We start from the raw sequence: 23,478 nt of genomic DNA on the forward strand, positions 1-23,478 counted from the left end.
TTTACAAAGTACAAGAAATGTTGAATATAATGTAAAGTTCACAACAGTCGTTATAAAGTTTTATTAAGCATTAGGTTATATTTAAATGTTTTGTAAGCTTTCAGATTTATTGTTAACTACAGACTGTGTCAGTTTTTACGTGTTTTGAATTTATTCATCGCAAGTTGAATATTATAAATCTGTCTTCTTTATAATGTTACTTATAAATAATTGTAACTATACTTATAATAACGATTACATAGGTTTTAAATATATATCGTTATAGAATTATTCTTACAAATATTTTTTTAGAATGTTATGGGGTTTAGCAAGAACGGTTTTTTTTGTATAGAACAAGGGGCAAACGGGCAGGAGGCTTACCTGATGTTAAGTGATACCGCCGCCCATGGACACCTTTTAAGAATTGGTACGCTCTTCTCTTGAAGGTCATTAAGTCGAATTGGTTCGAAAATACTTCCATGGGCAGCTGGTTCCACAAAGTGGTGGTGCGCGGCAAAAACTGTCTAGAAAAACGCGCAGTTGTGGAACAGTGGACGTCGAGTTGATACCGATGGAATTTCGTATTCTGCCTCGACGTCCGATGATGAAACTCAGCACCTATGTCCTATATAGGTGCTGATGATTTTTTTAGACAAATAGCATTTAATATCTGTTAGTTTTAATAACTGGTTGTAGCAATTTGGTAAATATTTGTATATTCTTAACCATTTACTCAAGTATATAATTGGCGGAAAATGTCGTCTGATACACGATGATTACCGATTCAAAAGCTCGGTTATTGATGTCTGTAAAAATAACGTTGTCTCATCCATTTTTTCTTTTTATCTCTAATGTCACGTGGAAGGAAAACCCTTTAATATCCGGCTCCCTGTGAGCATCGCTAATTTGCCATATATAAAAAATTTGCTTTGATCCTTGAAATATCATTCCAATGCTATCGTGTTTTTTATATGATACGAATGAGTTGGCTTTTTAGTTTACAGTTTTGTAAATCTATGTAGAATATTATTAACTCGAGATATTTTTTTTACTTACTAACTTTTGATACTTACCTAATCTGATTAATTGTTTTAAGTAACTATATTAAGTGTCTATAATTATTTCACGTGCTATTATTTATGCATATATTCTATAATAAGTATAATATATTATACACTAAGTAAAGCTTGCAAAGGTGTTTAATATGATATAAGGAACGACCCGTACACCATGACGTTGTTGGCACATTGACAAATACATGTCAACGGGTATGGAATGGTACACAAGATAAGACAAAAAAATAATATCAGTAATAAAAGCAATTGATGCTCTAAGCCACGCAAGAAAACTGAATTATTATGGCGCATGCAGCCCGCCCACAGGTGGACGAAAACAGTTACTATATGGCCCGCCAGGTAATCGGTACAGAGGCGGACCCTTCAGCCGATGGGATGATAACATCAAAACGCAGTTCCTCAATGGGTCCTAATAGCTCGGGAATATGTTTTTATTTCAATGTAAAATTTCTTCTCCAGGCATACTAAAACATTTCGCTTCTTTTTATTCAAAAAATAAACACGATTATTTTCACTGTCCACATTTTCTATTGTGGAGCATTAAAATCAAATAGTGTATTAACAGGTGTCTTAAAAGAGTTATCAGATTATTATTTTTTTAAATTAAATTATAGAATTACGTAATTGTTTAAAGTTTGTTATAGTCACGAACCTAAGTTCCAAGCTGAATACGGTAGCTTTTATCTACAGAAAGGCTTTTGACTATAAATCTAACACTACTTTACATAAGAAATATTTTTCTCGTGAATGTAATCAAGATATCTTGCTCTATATTTTTGTCACAACTTACGTTATGATCCAGCAATCCATGAACAGCAGCAGATCTGGTAGAAGCAATGTAACCAAACATAAAAGCAAAGTATAATATTCCTATTATCTGTAGTGCCATAGACAGCCATACATCAACAGCGTTCAATATCCCAACAGGAGTGCATCCACATCCTGAAATGGACGAATACCTTGAGTATGAATAGTAATATTATATTAATGGTTTGCATTAGAGCATGCTAATTTAGGATCATTTTGTATGGTACAACAGGCAAACGAGCAGGCGATAAGAGTTAAGTCTGTTTTACAATTACAAGCCTTTAAGATGCGATTCTGAAATATAATATATAGCAGCTGGTTCCAAAAGTTCCGGCATTAGATTGTGCTAAATGATGTTCTATTTTCCATACATTTTGTATTGATATTAACTAAATAAATAAATCTGGTGTAGCTCTCTGAATATTGCACTTTATGTGTATATCGACATTTAGATAGTATTTGTAGATCCAAACGTTTAACGTAAACAGTTTCTCTACCGCGTTAAAAGTATAAAATGCTTTTAGAAAATATTGATACAAATATATGACAGAGACGTATTCTACAGCCGATATTTCAACATACAATTCGCAGACAACGTACATAAATTCTTCCAGACAGCACAAGATGATGTTTATAAATAAAAATAAATATAATTTAAGTTTACGTACCAACAAATATTTCAAAAACCCAGTAGAAAATACGAATGTACTCTGAGATTGCATCTGCAAAATAAATTTCCCTGTAAAAACTTCAATGCAAAATTTACGCTTTGTTTCATGCTTCTTAAGGAGATAAAAGATCATTGTTAAAATTATAAATCTATTTCCTTTATATATGTAGGTAAGTCCCATCTAAATAGATGTCACTTATTTTGATAGGCAAGGTCCTAAAATGATCAAATAAACCCAAACATTCTAGGCCAACGTATATTATAATCCGACTTATATATACTGACTAATTGGACAAAATCCGACAAGTGTGGCTCTAAGTGTGGAAAGCACGTATTATGTTTTCATAAAAACTACATGATTATATACTTAATATAAGTATATTTATTAAATAACAGCAAAATAAAATATAATAAATATCAATGAGACAAAACATACACCATTTATAATTATTTTTATATTAAGGGTTGCTATTATCTGCTATTTAATTTTTACATAAAGAGTGCTTACATTTTTCTTCATTCTGCATAGCTTGGGATAAAATCAGCGCTTTCGAACATTCAACACGTATAAAATACGATTTTGGTTTTATATATGTCCTGCATGAACTCATGAATATGACCGAAGTCGAAAAATTAACTATTGTCACCACTAGCGGTAAGAATTTTAGTAAGATCACAGCTTGGTTCACACGCATTATATCACTTTCCCAATATGAAAATGTACCTGTTATTCGAGTGACCTGTAAATAGGAACTATTGAGAATTATTGACTAAGTTTAGCACGATTATATTTGAATATCGTGAAATATTGGCAATGTATCATTTTTTTTAAGTATTTGAATATGGTAAGCGGTGCGTACTGTAATACCTAAAAAATCATGAAATAAAACATTTAATTTAGTTTTTAAATAATGTATGAAACAATCAATCAATAAATGATCCTCTTATCGAAAACAGACTTTTTCTATTACCAGTGTTTAATAGATAATGCCTGGGGCTTAGATGGACTTAGAATCTAAATCGCAATCTCTCTTTTAAGTGACCAAATCAAGCGCATTAATGATATATATTTTGCCTTAAAATCATAATATACAAGGTAAGCAATTTAAATTTTGTCCATAAATTTTAAGGTAAAACGGACACACATTAAACACATCCCAGTAAATAATGAACAAAGAAATGTTTATTAAAACTTACCAACAACATTCTGTTCAATCTAAACATATCAAGGTCAGAGTTGTCGTTGATTATTCTAAACTGAAATTCAAGAAATACTGTTTCTTTCAACTTTCATAAAAAGAAGAAATCCATTTTTAATTTATTATATTTGCAACATCAGAGTTATAAAACTTTTTCATAAAATCCTTTTTTGCTTTACGCTATTTATATACAAATCACCAATGGGCTTCTATCTGATGAAACAGACAAAACTAAATTTCACTGAACTTAATTTTAACATGTCTATTTTAATGTTGGGTAATTAAATAAACAATTCTTATAAATTAATAGGTTTTTAGAAAGAATGTATTCAAACGATGTAATATTGATTAGCTTTATAATTTTGAGGTCCACACTGTATATATACAAATATTTACGTAAATCTAGAATGGGTGATAAATGGTATTTTAATATTCAACGTAAATAAAATAAGTCTTACGAATTCTTCTAAAGGAAAAACGCTTAGGACATCTAAAATGAATCCATTTTTCAAATATCGAGAAACAGTTAGTAGAGGGTGTGTAACGAGTACTGATCTATCATTGTAATACGCTACATAGGACATTACAATTATATCCAGATACAAAAATATATCCATCCAGTTGTAGCCACCTCCGAACTTATTTTGTTTTGTCTGGAAATAATGGAATCATAGAATAGCCTTTCTAATATCTGCACTTTCATATTATAAGCCTAAGGGCTAAGATGAAGGTGTCACATATAACCTCTGGGTTGAGTATATCATTTAGCCGGCATTTAACTGCTTGTTGTATTACTACAATATTGGCGTTAAGAGTGTGCATATATTTGATTTGATAAATAATTTTAAATGAACTACAGTAGTTTATAACAACATGGCAGACTTGGCCAAGATACAGCCAAGGAAAGGAAAGGGAAGGGAAAACGCTGGAAGGGTTGGAAGAGGGCTTTACCAAAGGGTACATATCCACAGACGACGAACATTTAGCTATAAGTACTAACAATACTACTGACAATATTAGTAAATTAAGGACGTGTAAATAAAACAAGGCTTGATTATTATTTAACAGTAGCTTATAAACGTATTTTACGATTTGTTGACCGTTACCGAGACAAACGGTTACATTAAATTGAGTAAATTAAATTTACTACTACGATAATGTACTCACTGCGATACTATAAGGAATGTATAGAGTGTAGTATATTGCTGCTAAAAATCTCAGTGTACACCATATCTTCAAAAATACACCATGCGGCGTTATGACTCCAGGGAAAAATATATAGCGAATGTATCTAAAAGCATACAAACAAATTTACCAAACGTCAAACTACCTGCTAATGCATTGTTTGTAGAACTCAGACACAAATCAGAGATAGGTTTGTCTTTCAAGTTACCAAAAATGTGTTGGACCCTTGGGCTTTTTATAACGGTGAACTTAGTGCTGATAAACCACAATTTTTTTATTAGAAATCTAATGAGCCGGTGACATCACCAATCAAATAAATTAAACTGCAATATGTATGAAACTGTAAAAATTATATTATTTTATTTTATAGATTATATAGATTATAGTATTGTCTTTTATTAACATAACTTTTACACATTTAATAAAACACTTTTTTTACGGATTATAGTTATGTATTATTGTATTTAAACTTATAATTATTTGTGCATCGTAAAATCACACAATCATCACAGCGTGCGTGGTCACCGTGACCACGCACGCTGTAAAGCACGCGAAACGTCGGTTTAAATTTAAAATTATGTCCAAATAATTATAAGTTTAAATACAATAATACATAACTATAATCCGTAAAAAAAGTGTTTTATTAAATATATAGATTATATTATTTTCAGTTTTTGTATAAAAATTCGGCTTCTATACTATCTCCTATTAGCAGACTATAAGCAAATGACAGGCAATTTTTATTTGAAACCTGCTACAGAAGACTACATTACAATTTTGCTGAGTTAAAAATTCTATTGATGTTCTAATCGAATTCTCTATACATAATGGCATCATGACGCTTTCTGGAAATATATTTCTGATAAAATTCTACATTTTTACCGCTCACGATCGATCTACGTAAGCTGGGCTAATCTGCTAAACCTCTTAACTACGATCGCAATACTCCAATAAAGTATAAACGTTCCCCTCCTACAATTTCCCATAAGTATCAATACTAACTTCATAATTCCCAACTTTTCAAATGCGTCGAGAAACTGACGCTTTTCTTCTCGGCCACTCAATATGACGAAACTTTCCTTTATTTCTTGCTGAAACGGAACGCCACTCGAACTTTATAAGAAGTCATTGTTCGAAAGAATACGGTCTGCTAATTGATAATAACGTGTATATGTGACAACTACTAAGCTATTGTTTGTTTTAAAAATAGTCACAAGATTAAAATCGCTATACTTTAATAATTATCGTACTAACACTTTAAGTATATTGTACATATTCAGGACATATTATTTTATATTTAAGAAATTCTTCATGAAAAACCATTGTAATCTGTAATCTTCATACTGTAATGTATCAAAATATAAATTATTATTATAAATTTACTTTTGTTAGGTAATGAAAAACACAATACAGTTTATTTTATAAATTTAAATAATAATACATTTTGATAAATCATTATGGTCTAATTGTTATGAGTCAAATACGATAATATTAAAGTTAGGTTGAGGATTTTAAAATACAAATTTAAGATTAAAACAGACTTATAATAATTACCAAAAATATAGCTGTTTACACCTCGAAACCCTAACGATTTTTTTCATTATTATCCTTTTAAATGAAGTAAAATGTATTTAATATACACGTAGTTGCAATGTATATCATAAAATTATAATACAAAAAATTATTACAGTTAATTGTAGATTTTTTACTATTATATATTTGCTTTACTGCTAATCCATAGCAATCTCTCTCAAGATTTCGTCAAAATAATTTAATAGACAAATCAAATAACAGCAGAATAAAGCAGAGGAATCGGGTACATAGAATATGTGGAAAAAAGAACCGTCGCAGTGGTACCAAATATTTTCTAATATTGACAGTACCTACTGTTACATTACTATTCTATATATAGAATTTTTAGTACATAGAATTATATAAGTTCGTATAACCGCTACTCCAGTTCTACCAGTTGTCAAAACTAAAGATTGTATATAATGTCTACAGATACAACAACTTTTATACGTAAAAGTGGTTCTATTTTTGAAATAGTATATAATCTATGAGTGGGTTTTTTTACTCACCGCAATTCTGTTAGTTTTGGCATCTATTCTACCAACAAGGGGTTTGGCCTCCTCGTAAAGTGACGTCAGTTTGCGGATCGTGGGATCTTGAAGTGTCTAAATGGAAACGTTAATTTTCACTACAATTATGAGAGTGCAATTTCAGCTTGGCGAAGCTCTGTTTTTCACGGTAACATGAAATATCTTAGTATAGTTGAAACTATAATTGCTTTAGATAATTGAGTTCAGAAATGAACGATGCAGTACAGAACAATATAAGAAATGCGAAAATTTATTTATTTTTCTTTCTTTTTAATTCGACATTGATGAACTATGTTATGTTTATAGGAAAAAAATAAATACATATATTGTTTTAAGTTATCTGATGATATATTATATCGGAGGAGAAAACCTATGTTTATTTATAAACGGGGTCCGAACTTTTAATGTCCTTACAAAACAAAATATGTTCAAGTATACATAATCTACGCCAATATGCCCATATAACTTAAATACACTTTTGTGTGTTGGTTATGTAACCGTTTGAGATTCGTAAGTTGTCATGTGTTTTGTCTTAGTCATTTAAAAGAAAGAAAAAAAAATATTACTAAAGACTATAAAAAATATATTAAGGTAAAAAGAAAATGGTGGCCGTGTGGTCGTATTCTGTTCTTTCGGCGTGTTATCGGTACTTGACAATAATTTCTTCATAACAAATTAATTCTTTTTAATTAACAAATGAAAAATAAGGGTTGTTCGTAGAGGGGTGAAAATTTATGGTTGCATCTATTTTTGTATGCTGTATCGTGAAAATAACTCTTAACATTTAGGGGGATGAAATATAGATGTTGATCGATTATCTACCCTGACCGATATGCACGCTAAGGATCGAGAAAATCGGTCGAGCGGTTTCGGAGGAATTCGGTCCGGTACACCGTGACACCAGAATTTTATATATTAGACAAAAGAAGATGATTAAAGAAGATATTGTAGCATAATAAGAATATTTTCTGTTTCAGCAATAAAACAGCTTGAGAACATATTGTTTAAGATTGTTCGTGAATATGTGTTCATAATATTATGTAGTAGTATAAAATTCAGTATCACCTACATGAACATCATAAAATTCCTCATATATTCCGTTGACGTGTACTCGAATATTAAATGCATGAATCATACCGCTATAATGGGGTGACTGATGTCAGGAAAGGTGCTCCAAGATTGCACCAGTGCAGTGTACTCCAAATGCAGTAATATGCAATTTGTCGTTGTCAGCACTGTATACACCTGGAATTAGTTCGCGGTATTACCACTTGTAATACTTGCTTATTAAACTTCCAGCTTGATTCATTGTAGCACTTTGCATTTATATTTTACCTTGTGGCGTTACGTAACTTTGTGGTAGTTCGAGAAAACTGCTTTTGTTACGATTGACTTAATAATTAGTTCATGATAACGTAGCTAACTTCGCACGGCTGCATATTTATTTTATTAAATACGTAACAGTTATATAATATCTTGGACGTTTCTGTAGATATTGATGTCGTTATAAAACTGCAGTATTGTTCTATTCGCGGTGATATAGGGATTGTAATAGGTATATTTATTACATCTTTGGTTATATTACTGCTGTTTTTACACGAAACACTTTTTAGAAAATATTCTATAGGCTATGTTTGTCAGCGATAATATAGGATTCTAACGGTGAAAATTCAAATCGGTCTATCCAAGAGACAACTAAACATTCCATAATATTAGTGTAGATGATGATGATGATGACTAGTCCTCAGAAACAAAGAACATTAATGACGTCATCTATGAAAAATAAATTCGTAGCACTGTTATAGCTTGGAATTAAGTAGTATGCGAAGTTAATATTTAGTTACCGCTATTAAAGTTACAAAGTACGACTGCCGGTACTAAAAAGTCAATTTGGTCATTACAACCCACATAAGTATTAATAAGAGCATTATAATGAGATTTGTATAATCCAGTTACCGATAATTATAATGCAAAAAATAGTAAACAGAAATTAGCAAAATACTTATATTACCTTAGGCAGTCCATATAACATTTCAGTACTACCAAAGAAGGAACCAGGGATGATTGATTTTACCACTTTTCCTTGTTGATTGAGCTTATTACAATAACCCTGAAAACAAAGTGAGTGTAAGGGCAAGGCACTCACGTCAGCGGTGCTGGACATTTTCAAATTACTTGGCATTTAGTGTGAACTCACTCACTCACTATTGCTAACTTGGAGCTTTTGCTGCCAGCGAGTTATAAATGTGTTAGCGCTCAAAAAAATTACAAAGCGCTTTGAAACAAAAGAGCTAATTTGGTGTTTTGGGGCACTTTTCAATAGATTATAACTCTATTTAAACCTTCAGCGCATTTTCATTATAGTACACAGCCGTGTTAGGTAACGAAAGTGCATAGCAGTTGTCGATTTGATAAATATATATGTACAAATGTAGAAATATATACGTACTATTTTATATTACGTAACTAAATATACATGAATTAATATTCAGAGCAGTGTTAGTTCAGGGTTTTCAGCAACTCTCAGCCCTGTGATTGTAGGTTTATGTCCGCATTTAATACTTGCTCGTAAGGCGAAGGAAACTGGTTTGCTTTAGGTTCCAGGCGTTCGCAGGCGTGTACCTAAAGCACAGCACAAAAAAGGCACAGAAGGCTGATCACATATTTGCCTATTTAAAAAAACTAATGATCACGGAACAGACACAGAAATTGGAGTCCCTGATCTAGGTTGTAGTGCCATTGGTTATATTTATATTACTTTACATTCAAAGTTTATTAATATTCATTAAAATTTACATTGTATCGAACAACGGAAACGAAAATCTAACTAACGAATCACACAGTATGAGTACCATATATATTTTTCCAATTCAAATTTAAAACGTAAAACAGGACTTTAAGTATCAGTTAAAGTAATATAAATTTACCTTTTGTATAATATACATATCCCGACCGATATCACCAGCATGTTGCACAATTTCGTTGTCTGGTAAAACTATTGTTCTCGTGTTAGCAACGACAGTTTGCAAGAAATCACGACTGCATTCCTGTTATCAAAGAGTTTTCTCTTATTATATGTTTTTTGTATTTCTAACTTCGGCCTGCAGCTCGAACGTGAATTTCGTATATTTTAATTTCGGGATCACTTAAACGATAATTGTAATATTAATGCTGACTTTAAAAACCTTTAAATGTATTCAAAAATTCCTCAGGAATATTTGGTGAAAGCAAAAAAAAAGTTTTGAGTTAAGCACGCCAGAGATTTTATTTTATAGTAATAGACTTTATAAACTAACTATTAACGCATGATTTGTATTGAAGTATGGACCAATTTTTATACTAAAATAGACAAAAATGTGGCTTTTACGTTTAGGATAAATTAAAAATAATATTACTGAATCGATTTTATTTGAAACTAGCAAGTTGAGTTCTGAATATCTAAACGTGCGTTAAAATCAATTAAATTACCTGAAATAAAGGGCATTGAAGCAATGTGTCCAATAATTCTATAGAAGATATTTCATGTTGTATATTGGAAGACATATCCTTGAATATTTCTTCTTTGGTAACTGCACTATTATAATACCTAAAATTTATCTTACAATGAGTTAACTTAGCCTCAAATGAGGTAGTTGTAGAAACACGTTTGCAACTGTTTAGTTATAATATTTAATTGTTTTTTTTTATGAAACCATATGACAGACTGGTTGTGCTTGTGACAAAATTGATCTAGGTCCTAGACCCACACTACTGAGTCCGAGTTGTGGGTGACAAATGGTTCTTGTACGGGATGTTTGTTTTACGTAGATATGAACCATGGACTCCAGATCCACCTACAGTAATTCACAGACTATAAATATTTGCTATATGTGGTGTACATATGGAAAAAGAGTAAGCTCTTTTTCACATATGTACACATTTACAATGTTGTTTACTTTTATTATACTATATATTCACCATTGTACAGCGAAAAATTTCTTCACTCTAGCCTTAATTTTTCCACTCACGCGATTAACAGACAGAAAATAAAAGAGCTCTCTCATGGAGTCCTGTAAAATGAAAGTTTTAATGACATTACGAAAGTTAATATAATTTACGTCACTCAATGTCTGCATATAATTTTAATCGGTAAAAGTTTCAGAACACTTATCGTATTAAACGTGTTTAATTATCACAATTATTTACTTAAAAACTTAACTATCGCTTTGGTTATAAGTTCACGCCCATAATTTTTTGAACATTTTATTTTATAAACGTATTCCTAATTCAAAATAGAAAAATTTCCTGTTCGCTGACGTTAAAGGCACAAAGCATTTCCGGCGTACCTTAAATTTCAATTTCCGTTGTGTTCCAAGCAAGAAGACGCTGCATACGTTGGCGACATAGAAACAAGTCAAGTGCGCTCCTAAGATGAGCAGTACTACAACCTGAAACAACTCATTAGGGGCTAACAAGCTAGAAATACGATAGTGTTTTGTTTTAATTACATTTGAGATTGTTTTCTTTGTTTAAGAGGGTTGTTTTTACTGACTACTACGTTTTGACTACTTATCGTTAATTAACTAGAGAATATATATATAAATAAGAGTACTTCGTTCTTCAAGGGCACAAGTATAATTAGAAAATCATTGTTGACGTTTGTTCTTTATTGCTTTTATTGCTTTTTTAGCTTTTAAAGCAAGAAGTAACAGGGGTTTTAGGGATATAGGATAGGCCAACGAGTCTAGGCTAAGGTTGCCTCTACATTCCTTGCCTTTGGAATTGGTAAACAAGCATTGGACCCGACATCTCTCAGCTCTACAAACCAAGGACAACAGGCCGATGGGAGTATGTTCCTTACTATGATAAAGTCCATTCCAAGTAAGTCAAGTCTGAAAGCTGTTACTTGAACAACTGGTAGCGTGGTGTGATGTGGACAAGCCATGGTGTTACCGCAGTGTATGGGATTTTAGTGGGTAATGCAACGAGTTCCAAATAAGCCTCCACCACAAAGTTGTCGCTCCGGGGGAAGGGTGCATAACGCATTTCCCGACGAAAAAGTAATGCCCAGTTGGTGAAAGGAACAGCAATTTAAAAAAAATGAATATATTTACGGACCGAATTATTTATCGTCCACAATATGTTGAGAGCGATAAATTATTTTCTACCTATTTGGTAATCGTTTTTACAGTGTTGCCGAGATTGCGCTGCGGTATCTTTAAAAACAATTACATAAAAGATAGTACAGTTTAATAGACTTAAAATACTTTCATTTGAATTCTTGATAAATCGACATTTTCGCCAGTTTATGTGAAATTGAAAAGCTAAAAATTGTTTATTTACCAAAAATAAATCACCAATCCCCGGGGCAATTTCGGACATTCCGATGCCAGTAAATACAGCGGTGCCAAAGGAAAACGCCGACACCTGAGGCTTTTCGTGTTTAGCGTTATTAGTCACAAACACCTTTGTTTCCCAGTATATTAGTTGTACGAGCCAAGAATTCTACAATAATTATAATTAAGCCGTGTTTTTTATTGGTTGGATATTTCATATTGGCTATATATATATTAATCATATCTTTAGTATATGTAATCTATATGAACTGCTTTAGTCAAAGTACCAAGTCATTGTTTAGAAGCGCGGCATCCAAAATAAAACTATCCAATATGACCAACCTCCGTAAGGAGTAGTAAAAGATGAACAGAGAAATGATCAACTTTATAGGAAATTTCGGAAAATGTTCTCATCTGCCCTATTATGAAATATCGCGTTATAAGAAATAAAACACACCTCATTACACAATTTCCTTGGACATGCCGTTAGGTATAATAAACAACCAGACCAATAGCTAAAGATGATAAATAATAATGAATATTTAAGTAGGCAGAGTATCTGTAACAATATATATATTTTTTAAATACACACTAATAACTCACTAACTCATTAACGTATTCATAAAGATATAATTTTCTTCTCTCGCGTCACATTTTAAATGAATAACAGTATCACTTACATCTTATTAAGTCTATAAATTATTTCGATTTATGTTGTTTTGTATTATTTTTTCTAGACGTAAAACGGACAATGTATGTGCAGTTATGTAAGTTCAAACTCTAGCTCTGCACAGATATAATTTTCTTTTTATGGTCCTAATGATTTGTTTGTACTTTCTACACTGGTGCAGAAAAGTTCGCTAGAAAACCATGCCGGTTTCCTCTTCTTCTACCATCTCTTATCTTAGAAAATCGTATGAGTCTAAACAGACAGACCAAAAACATCACAGAGATTTATAGTAAGTAATATTACATTGAATACGCTAAAATATAAAATTCTCAGTTGCATTGTTACCTATAAAACTAAAAGCTACTTTGAAAAATATATGATACCTTCGCGTTACTATTAAATTTCCTTTCCCATATCCTGAAGTAATCCCAAATATGCCATACTTGTAGTATTGGGAACATTACAGCCAACTGATTACTAATAGTTTCTCCGCCAGGGTCCAATGTGTCGGTGAAAATATACACCGGGAAAACTGAGAGCACGTCTAGATAAAAGCCAACGGTCGCCATTTTCTGCTCAGCTATCTCCCTGACTGTTTCCTTTCTTACCTTCTGTAAGTTTATGTAGCTATTGTTTTTTTTTATACATAAGTCCTTATAACCATATAAGTAAATATGAATCAAAAAAGCAATGTGGCAGTCGGGGACTGCCGCGGTAAAGCTATTGCATAGCATTTTTTATCAACTTATACAAATTGTCATTGATCTCGTCAGAGAGATGTGAATACGCATCATGCCTTCTGTCCCACTCTAACGCACCTGCGATACGTCACCGATCACGTCAGACCAATGTGAGACGCAGTATGCGTTCTTTCCTGCTCTAACGCGTACTGGCTGCACCTATATTACGTCATCGTATGTTAGGATTATTATTTTGGTTACGGAATTTCTTGGTTCGGTCGCCGCGCTCAAAGCCCGCGATGAAATCTATGCAATAGCTTAAAACAATTATACGGCTATTTTTTAAATTTGTATCACTTAATCAGTAGAAATACACAGCCGTTTAAAATGTGTTTCCGTAATATTGATATTTAAACGTGGTTTTAGCTCATTTAGTGGTTACATCATTTGATGGACTTTAAATATGTGTATTAAAGGCTAATTAATTTAGTAATAACGTAATCTATTTATACAAGTAACTATAGCAAAATTGTAAATACTTTATATATATTTAGTATTTTCTAAACCTACACAGTAATCATTTAGTAATTAATTTTTAATCTGAATGATTATATATTTGATGACTTAATAAATATTAGTGAATAAGTATACAAAAATATTATTTTTTTTGTTTTATTTCTTTAACAGGCACGATCTACGACTTATATCGTGGTTTCATTGTAAATACATGGGTACATATTACCCCGTGTCAAGAGTAAAGAAATTATAACAAATACAGCAGTATGTCCTTTTGGGCTTAAACGTTGACTACGTTTTATAATAAGGCTGTTGTATGCATTATATTAAGTATAATAAATTGATACAAGATTCATGCCAATAATTGCTGCCTTGAACTTTGAATAAGAGATTGTAAACATTAGTATACACAGGTGTTATGAACATTATAACGGAGTGGATCGCTGTCATATTATAGAACTGCAAAATGCAATCAAAGAAAAGTTCTCTGCCAAGTTCATTCAGTCACAGAATATTTTTACATGAAAAGTTATCTTGCAAAAATCAAGAAAAGTATTTCAAATTGAATGAAAGAATTCCATAGGCTAACAGATAATTTGGTCAGATTTTTTTGGATCGTTGCTTCAAGGACTAAATTGTATATATTATATAGAAATAAATTGTTTAAAGAACTTTATTTCTCATAAAAAACGTACTTTATTTACATGAGAAACTTATATATAACTTGTACATCATATATATAAGTTATATATAGTATATTATGTATGAACGAGATACACGTCGCCATCAGCCATCCCAATTTAAGTATACTAGGCTCATTCTGATATGTATCTTTAGTGCCCTTTTGAATTGGTTAAACGAGCTAGTATTACAAATTTAAGACGGTAATTGATTAAATAATCGCACACCCTCTTAATAGACTTCTTCAAATAATTTGCACGCGGCTTCGGCAAGATAAGCAAACTCACTCGACGAGTATTGCGTGTTGTGGTGTGTTTGATTTTGTTAAATGATAAGCTACTATGGAGAGAGTAATTTAATTGTTTAATCGTCATAATTTTGGTTTTATGGTACATTTTATTAACCCATTTGATATAAATATGTATATGTATATAATATGTTATATGTGTTCAAAACTTGAATGAAAAAAGATAGATGATATATATTTTAAAATGAGAATCTATATGTTCTATTACGAAACTACACTTTTCATGTGTACCTTCTCAACAATAGCGGTCGTCAGTTGTATATAGATGTTTAGTAACAATCCCGCAATCACGATTGTACTCAGTACTCTCTCCCAATCGTGTTGTACTGAATCCAAGGCTAAGTGTGGAGACATGAAGCAAACGTATAGGACCATAGCGAAATGTATTATGTCGAACATATGCGTCTAAAAAAACAAATACATATTATAAAGCTTTGATAAAGTACGTAGAAATTTCAGTAGTAAAAATTAATAAAAACTCCTGTTGAGTTTTTATTAATGAAAGGGATATTATTCAGCTAAACTTAACTTTTTTTTTATTATAACTAACACAATTACCTTGAAGTACAATTGTAATTGGAGATTTTTGAACGATTTTCATAACAATATATCACATATGTAAACAATAACAGCTTTTCATAGGCTAGCCTTGGGCCATAAAATGTACAGTTTTTGTTAGGCTTAGTAGACTAATTGTTTCGTATTGAATATCGTCAGATGCCAGAATACGATGAATAAAGGGAACTGAGTGCTAATGGATGTATAAATAAACAAAAGATAATTACGAAATCAGTATCGGGCTCCAATATCCACGGAAAGCTCGCTCTGAGACAAAGTCGGGGCGAGTCCACAGTAGTGACATTTCCTGTGACTTTGTACAGATCTAAATAATCAGTTGTGAATTTTCTGTGCTTTTTATTGTTCTCATCTAAATGTAAATTAATAAAACGTTGAAATTTAAATGTTATTTTTAGTAAAATGTTTAAGAATTTTTTAATTTTATTTGTTATTGAATTTGCGTCATACTTGCGTATAAAGACTTTGACCTTTAAATTGACGTCACCAGTATAATTAGTTGATGCTCTTTTGAAATTGTAAATGTTCACAACCATTTCTTATCTGCCATATGACGTCAACATTTGTAGTTTTTTACAATTATCATGAATACTTTATACTGACTTTGGATTGCTCCGTACAATAAATAATGTCACATATTACATTAATGTGTCATTATAGCCTAGTTATTGGTGTCATTAACGAACCTCTGTAATACATATGAGAATCATCGATAAACGTCGAGTCCTCCTCTCCGACATCCCACAAATGATCCTTAAGAACCTTCATAGGTCGGTATCGAGTACGAATCAGACGGGAATCGTTTTCGTCGTGCTTCAAGATGGCCGCCTACAACAACTTAAAACTTTCTACACCAACTTTGAGCCAATGTAACCATGGAACAATTGCCCAAAAAGAAAATAAATATTTAGGGTTATTAGTTACCTGATACATTGTTATATTAGAGGAATTATTTGTATTTTTCTAACGAATAATAAAAATTATTTATTTATGTCCAGAAACAGGTACATAACATCACATATTCCTCTGTTAAAGTAAAAACTGTATTTCAGGAGCCTGTGACTTCTCAGAATCATATATTGTGTAGAAATATCGAGAACAATTACAATAATTTAAATAAATTACTTAGTATAAAAGATTTGATAAGGTATAAAATAAATAAATCTAAATATACACTTTTTATTAATCCATATAATTTAATAGATATTCCACATCGTCATACTTAAACGCTTACAGGTAGCCAAGCCATAAACTTAAAATACAACGGGACCGATACAATTGTTCTCACCATTAGAATGCTACATTCTCTCTGAGTAACGTAGGCAGTATTTTTTTTATGTCGAAGGAGGCAGACCGGCAGAAGGCTCATCTGATGTTAAGTGATGCCGCCGCCCATGGACGCTCGCACGCAAGCGCAGCCGGTCTTTTAAGAATTAGTACGAATTAGTAAGGACCCTTAGTCGAATTGGTTCGTAAATACTTCAGTGGGGTGGTTCCTCAGAGTGGTGTTGCGCGGTAATAAATGCCTAGAAAAACGCTCAGTTGTGGAACGAGGTTCAACGTTTTCAAAATATGATAAAAAAATGCCCAGCTAAATTCACAACTGACTACTTATAGATCAATTGATTTATTTATGTACCTGACGTGATTTGGATGTGTTTAGTCGTAATTCAACATTTTCGCGAATCTTCTGAAGTATGAGAGGATTGTCTGTCATCGCTCGTAAAAAATCTGTCCGTCGCAGCACCTGGAAGAAACCAAGTTATATTTGCTATGACATGCTGGAATAAATAAATTTCACATAGTTGTGTTATATGATTCTTATTTAATATTAATTATGTTAAATTATCTAATTACATATGACTTACTATGCTAAACTTATTTTTCCTTATATAACACAATTTTATATTCTAAATGTTTTCAATACAATCAAATTGTAATCACATCCAAATAGAAGGAAGAAAGAGAAAGGTAGAGGTAGGAAGTAGACTTGGGGCTAACTACTTCTGTTTTTGTTTCATTGACCATTTGGTTATACGCCTGTGTTTTCTACTTGTTAGAATGAATCTTTTCGGGAATCGAGCCTGCAAAACGTGCCATACGCGTACACCACTAAGCCATAGATATCAGTATTGATTGCATATTCATAAACTTTTTGCTTTTCAAATTAAGTGTACCGTACCTGCAGTTCAACGTACGTAGCGGCTTTCACTGAAACTTTTGATGGTATTGAATAAAAAAGGCTTATTTCTCCCAATACCTATAAAAATATTCCATATAAAAAATCAAATTAAATTTACACTGGATTCATTTACGACTGCCACATTTTTTATATTTGTCATGTATACAAGAATATTACTTAAAAATATTAGTACATGCAAATCTAAAGAATTTTAAAGGTATAATAAATTTCAAGATTTAAAGTGAATTGATTTTGTAATATTAACTCAGCCCACTTCTTATATTGTTTGTATGTTACAGATGAATTTGTTTCTATAATTCGATAGCTATAGGTTGAAATATGATAAATGCTATTTCTATATTAATAAATATTGAAGGCACTATTAAAACATGAAACACTCGATACATTAATAAGTCATACTGAGCAAAAATGTATTTATGCCCATAGAATTATTTGAATAAAGTTTTAGTGCTTTATATAGAGCGTGCGTCATTTGTTTTATTTTCATGTCTTTTTGATGCTTTATGGACGAAGCACTACTACATGATTACGACGAATCAAATCGTAGGAAACGAATCATCTTGAAAATACAAAATAAATATTTTTAAACTTACAGTGCCCTCTTTAAAAGCGATCATAGGGCTTTCGTCATCTTCATCAGATAACATTTCTATGACGCCTCGTTTTACACAAATCATGCCGTTCTTCACCACACCTTGACTCCAGATATATTGACCGCTCAAATATAACTCGTGTCTCATTAGTAACGACATATGCCGCATGAAGGCTTCATCTAGAGAAGTAATTCCGAAAAATAAGAATAAAGTGGAACCGCGAATGATGACAATTTTCGAGTGGATACCTGAAGATCCTAGAATCGTTTGCAAATAAAAAATGTTTTAACAATCAAACAAATATCTATTAGAGAATGATTACTGAAACACTTCCATCTAAATTCGTATATTATAATATTTTTTATGTGATTTTTTTTTGTATTTACTAACACGTCGTTACATTACAATATAAAAATTGAACATAATTAAATGAATAGTAGGGCAACTGGCGGCTTTATCGCTTTCGAGCGATTTCTTCCAGGCAATCACTATTTTATACTGATTTTTTTCATACGAGAATACAAAAATACTAGTTTTTATTTAACAGTTTATTGATAATACCTTTAAAATATAAATAATAGACAATAGCTTATTTCATGCGGTAACATATATTTTTACAGTGATTGCGTGGAAGAGATCCTTCTAAAGCTATAAGCACTTTACTAATTAGTCTTTCTATTTTACATCAAAGTATCTCAAATAGATAATTCATGGTTATTTTATTTTTACTTTATTTTTATTTTTACATTTAGGCACAAAAACAGATTGATCACACACATACAGTTATTACACACTAAACAACATTTGAATACACAACACAGCATTTTACACTAAATATCTACCAAACAACATACACATATTAAACTGAATGACAAAAAAAGAAAAAATGTATATATATTAAATAATATATATATATTAATTAATTAATTCAAATGTTAATCTTTAACATACCAGTATCTCTCAAAAGCAAAGAGTCATGAAAAAGGCCGACATTTATGTCAAAGATAAGTTCCATTTGAAACGGAAAGGGAAGTGTTTGTAAGTGATCCGACGTAAGCACCCCTTCCTTCATCTGCCACAACTGTTCTTTGTATTGTTTAGACTGTTCTATGAGGCCTTCAGGCGCTCCACGAAATTTGAGGTAACTAATCATTTGATGGTACTAAAACAATAGAATATTATATCCTCTATCCCTCTACTTAATTGTTCTAAGCTCGGGTTGCTTATACGCTCAAAGGTCCTTTGAGCCTAGCCTTAAGATATATGTACTTAATAAATAAGACCATTAATTTTTATCTAAATACATTGAGGAGATATATAAATAAAATGACAAAAATGAAAAAAACGTAAATAAGAATGACGTGACATGCAACTATAGGTATACAACAACAACTATAGGCTACAACTGTAGGCATATTGTCTCAGAACCCATTGTCCAATATGAACAACCTATTCCGGTTTATCTAAATACAATCTAATTTATACAATCGAAAATACTGAAAGTGAAATTTGCTTTATGTCCTAGAACACAAGATTGATTATTATGGGTGACACGTAAGGAGCGTAAAAAAAAAGATAACTAACAACACACAGAATAACAGAAAGAAAAAAAAGAATGAGAGTTAACATTTTTTTATCTTTTAAAGAACAAGGTACATTTTGAGAGAGTTATGCGTGTGTGACTGTTTAACAGCGCTGGTCGTTTTGCCACAGCAGCTAATTTGGGCCTCAGTTGCAAAAAAAATAATAATAATGTAAGTAAAAGTAAGCAATGTAAGTAATGAAGTTCTGTATATAGTAATTTTTTAAAATATAATTTACATATAGTAAAAAACAAGTATTAATATATGTAATTCTTCAAATAATCACCGGTTAATAAAGACACAAAAATTATAATTATTATATAATATAATAATGGAAATATATACCTGATCAACAAAAATACACCATCGATATTTCTCCAAAACAAATTCCCAGGCCAAGCTACCAATAAATCGATAACGTATGAACACATATCCGAAAAGCATTAGAAACGATGTCAGCCATTTTTCCGAGTTATGCTGAAATAAAGGTACTTCTTTAATCTATGTAAACGAAAATAATTAATAATAAATATTGTGTATGTATGATCCATCATTCAATAATTATTTTTTTCCAATTTATAGTATAATTAATTTTAAAGTATATTAGGACCAAACTAATCGTATTGGTTTTGCTTTCTTTAATTATACTAACATATAATCAATATTAAAGCCAAAGGCACAATAAAAGATAGTTTATACTTACTAATGGAAATGAATCTCCAAAAATACAATTGCACAAACGACACGTACAATAGTACCAACAACTTAAGTAGCTGTAAAAACAATTTCAATAATAGTTAGATAAACAATTAACCAATAAAGGAATCCTATGTTACATTACAAGCGAAAAAAATATTTTCGGACTGCCTAAAAATATTGATGTTACAAATAATTCAAAATATTCGAATGTTACAACTTCATTTAAGTGATTTTGTAACTTGCCTGTTAAATTTCAGCTTCTGAGCATTCATTTCGGATGAAAACTTTAATATATTAGAAGGAAACGAATTCGCAGATGTCAAGTGTAGATAATACCAAATACAGGTGCCACCATGTAAAACCAGTGCTACTATTAACGCATGTTCTATGAAATACAATTTCTTTCGAGAACTGCCCATCTGTAATATAATACCACAGTTCTACTTTGATCTAGAAACACTATCAGACTAGATATTTCATACATTAACTTTTTGCGTGATTAATTTAACGTTAAGTTAACGATTATCTAGTTTATAAAAGTACCTGGCACTAGTGCTAGGCAGGCTACTTCTAATTAATTTGCGATATTTGTTTTAAAATAAGTGTTGTTTAATGATTTTAAAAGAGTACCGAGAGTTTATTCGCCGGCCCTTTCTGTCGGCCTACACCCTCTGTCTTCTTTGCGATGAGTAGGGATGCCCATTCTAATTTAATGACGTGGAATAAGGAATAGGTATCATGTATCTTATATTCCAAAATAAGCATATTTTTTATTTTAATACAAAGCAATTGTTATATAGGATTGTATATACGGTGTGCCCTTATGAACCGTCAATATAATATTTTAAAATAAATACTCACAGAGTCATTCAAGTTCTTGAAATAAACAAATATTCTATAAATGCGACAAATTTCTGTCCATCGATTACACAGAATTATTTTTTCGTAACCATTCGTATTTTTTACTGAAATATCCGTATTTGAAAGCTTATTAAGTGATTTTCTATTAACGGACGTTGTCAAAGGGAACCTTGTTATGTAAACTATGCCAGTTTGGAATCTATTATTTTATAATCTAGGAAATTTCTATTCCCAGGTGGACGCAGATTATATTTAAGTTTCTTATATTATAATATCTACCTTTAGGTAATAAGAAAATCCTTGTAAATAGGCTTGGACCCCTTAGATGAAATTTATTGGATCCTAATGATCCTTTAGAGCGGTGTTTCCTAACGTAGGGCCCACGTCCCCGGGGGGGCAATTAGATTTAAGGGGGAGAATATTGGATTTTTTTAATTATTTGGAAATTGAATTTCAGTTTTTCAATATATGTTTTGAAAAATTACTTACCATGTTCTAAAATCCTATCATTTAACAAGAGAGTTAGTAAGAGTTACTTAAGTAAAAAAATATTATTTTTATGATAAAAATTTATTAATATATTACGGCGGGAACTTTATTGAGCCCGGCTCAATAAAGTTTGGAAAACACTGCTTTAGAGGCTTGAAGTACAAGAATTTTTCCGACCCTGATATAACTATTTATTTTATAACTACTTAACTACAGAAATTAATGAAAAATTACTTACACAATGTAGAAATGGGAATAATAGTCACCAAATCATAAGCAAGTAACGCATAGTTTCTCCGATAAACTCGTATATAAAGACGTAACACAGGCCAAAACGAATGCAGGCAATGCAAAATTACATCAATAAAAAATATAATTTCTCCACACATTATTAAATAATCCAAATAATACCAGGTCTCATCCAAATAGAAAGCGATTAGAAAATGTATTATATATTTGTATATTACCACTAGCAACACCAGAGTCTGGAAAATTACAATATGACCTACTAACAGCTAGAAAAAAAAACAGAAATATCTGAGTGAAATATCGGTTTCGTATAATCAGTTTTCCGCCTTTACGTAGAATTTAAACCTGCGACCGAACTTTGTAACATCTAACAGTAGCGATATTAAACCCGAGATTTTTGTATGTAAGTTCGATGTAATTCTCTTAATACCAAGCAAGTTATGAATGACACGAAAAAACTCGATATTCAGATCGGCTGTCGGTATATATTGGAAATTACATAGTCAGGTTCTATCCTGGCCTGTCTTAAGCAAGATGTCTCAAACTCATATAATATGTAATAGTCCCGTAAACAAAATACGTACCTGCCATTTTAAATTCCAAGACAGCAACATGATAGCCTTAGTAATACCTCCTAATCTTCTTTCCCAAAGGAATTGCCCTCTCCATGTTCTTATTTTATTTTTAGGCAAATTTACTCTACTAGCGTGTGTTGCAGTAGTAACAATTGTACTAAAAATTGAAACATTATGAACCAACCAGATATTTTACTAGTCTGTCTTTCTGTCTATATTCCTTAAAACTACAAAACTAAGAAACGATGGGTATACAAAAGAGGATATAAGTTATATATAAGAGGATATATGGTTGACTAAATAGAGTTTCCGCCTTGAATTATCGCATAATATTTTTTAATCGATTGATACTCTATACACTTGTGGTCCAACCATAACCCTTCCGTCCAAATGTATCTACTTATATCTTTGATATAAGTGATATGCCCATTGTCATGGGCACCTGAAATATTGATGCGTATTT

The 23,478-nt window shown here is 31.4% G+C and overlaps 1 protein-coding gene across 1 annotated transcript in view; it reads right to left on the reverse strand.

Moving 5' to 3' along the window:
• The window catches only part of LOC110992806, a 34,236-nt gene that overhangs the window by 10,514 nt on the left and 244 nt on the right, over positions 1–23,478 (reverse strand). The window contains exons 2-31 of the mRNA XM_045631516.1: positions 23,025–23,172; positions 22,430–22,676; positions 21,703–21,806; positions 21,085–21,260; positions 20,846–20,915; positions 20,488–20,619; positions 19,511–19,721; positions 18,560–18,738; positions 17,946–18,023; positions 17,403–17,510; positions 16,450–16,591; positions 15,973–16,115; positions 15,419–15,592; positions 13,387–13,614; positions 12,791–12,892; positions 12,341–12,502; positions 11,344–11,445; positions 10,976–11,067; positions 10,487–10,604; positions 9,946–10,065; positions 9,030–9,128; positions 8,156–8,263; positions 6,998–7,093; positions 5,919–6,007; positions 4,899–5,022; positions 4,190–4,384; positions 3,730–3,789; positions 3,041–3,272; positions 2,531–2,584; positions 1,846–1,997 (exon numbers count right to left, since the gene is read on the reverse strand). Of these exons, the coding sequence (XP_045487472.1) occupies positions 1,846–1,997; positions 2,531–2,584; positions 3,041–3,272; positions 3,730–3,789; positions 4,190–4,384; positions 4,899–5,022; positions 5,919–6,007; positions 6,998–7,093; positions 8,156–8,263; positions 9,030–9,128; positions 9,946–10,065; positions 10,487–10,604; positions 10,976–11,067; positions 11,344–11,445; positions 12,341–12,502; positions 12,791–12,892; positions 13,387–13,614; positions 15,419–15,592; positions 15,973–16,115; positions 16,450–16,591; positions 17,403–17,510; positions 17,946–18,023; positions 18,560–18,738; positions 19,511–19,721; positions 20,488–20,619; positions 20,846–20,915; positions 21,085–21,260; positions 21,703–21,806; positions 22,430–22,676; positions 23,025–23,172 (4,045 nt within the window). The remainder of the gene's footprint in view (positions 1–1,845; positions 1,998–2,530; positions 2,585–3,040; positions 3,273–3,729; positions 3,790–4,189; positions 4,385–4,898; positions 5,023–5,918; positions 6,008–6,997; positions 7,094–8,155; positions 8,264–9,029; positions 9,129–9,945; positions 10,066–10,486; positions 10,605–10,975; positions 11,068–11,343; positions 11,446–12,340; positions 12,503–12,790; positions 12,893–13,386; positions 13,615–15,418; positions 15,593–15,972; positions 16,116–16,449; positions 16,592–17,402; positions 17,511–17,945; positions 18,024–18,559; positions 18,739–19,510; positions 19,722–20,487; positions 20,620–20,845; positions 20,916–21,084; positions 21,261–21,702; positions 21,807–22,429; positions 22,677–23,024; positions 23,173–23,478) is intronic.

Source organism: Pieris rapae, chromosome 15 (genome assembly GCF_905147795.1).
Source record: "Pieris rapae chromosome 15, ilPieRapa1.1, whole genome shotgun sequence".
NCBI lineage: Eukaryota > Metazoa > Arthropoda > Insecta > Lepidoptera > Pieridae > Pieris > Pieris rapae.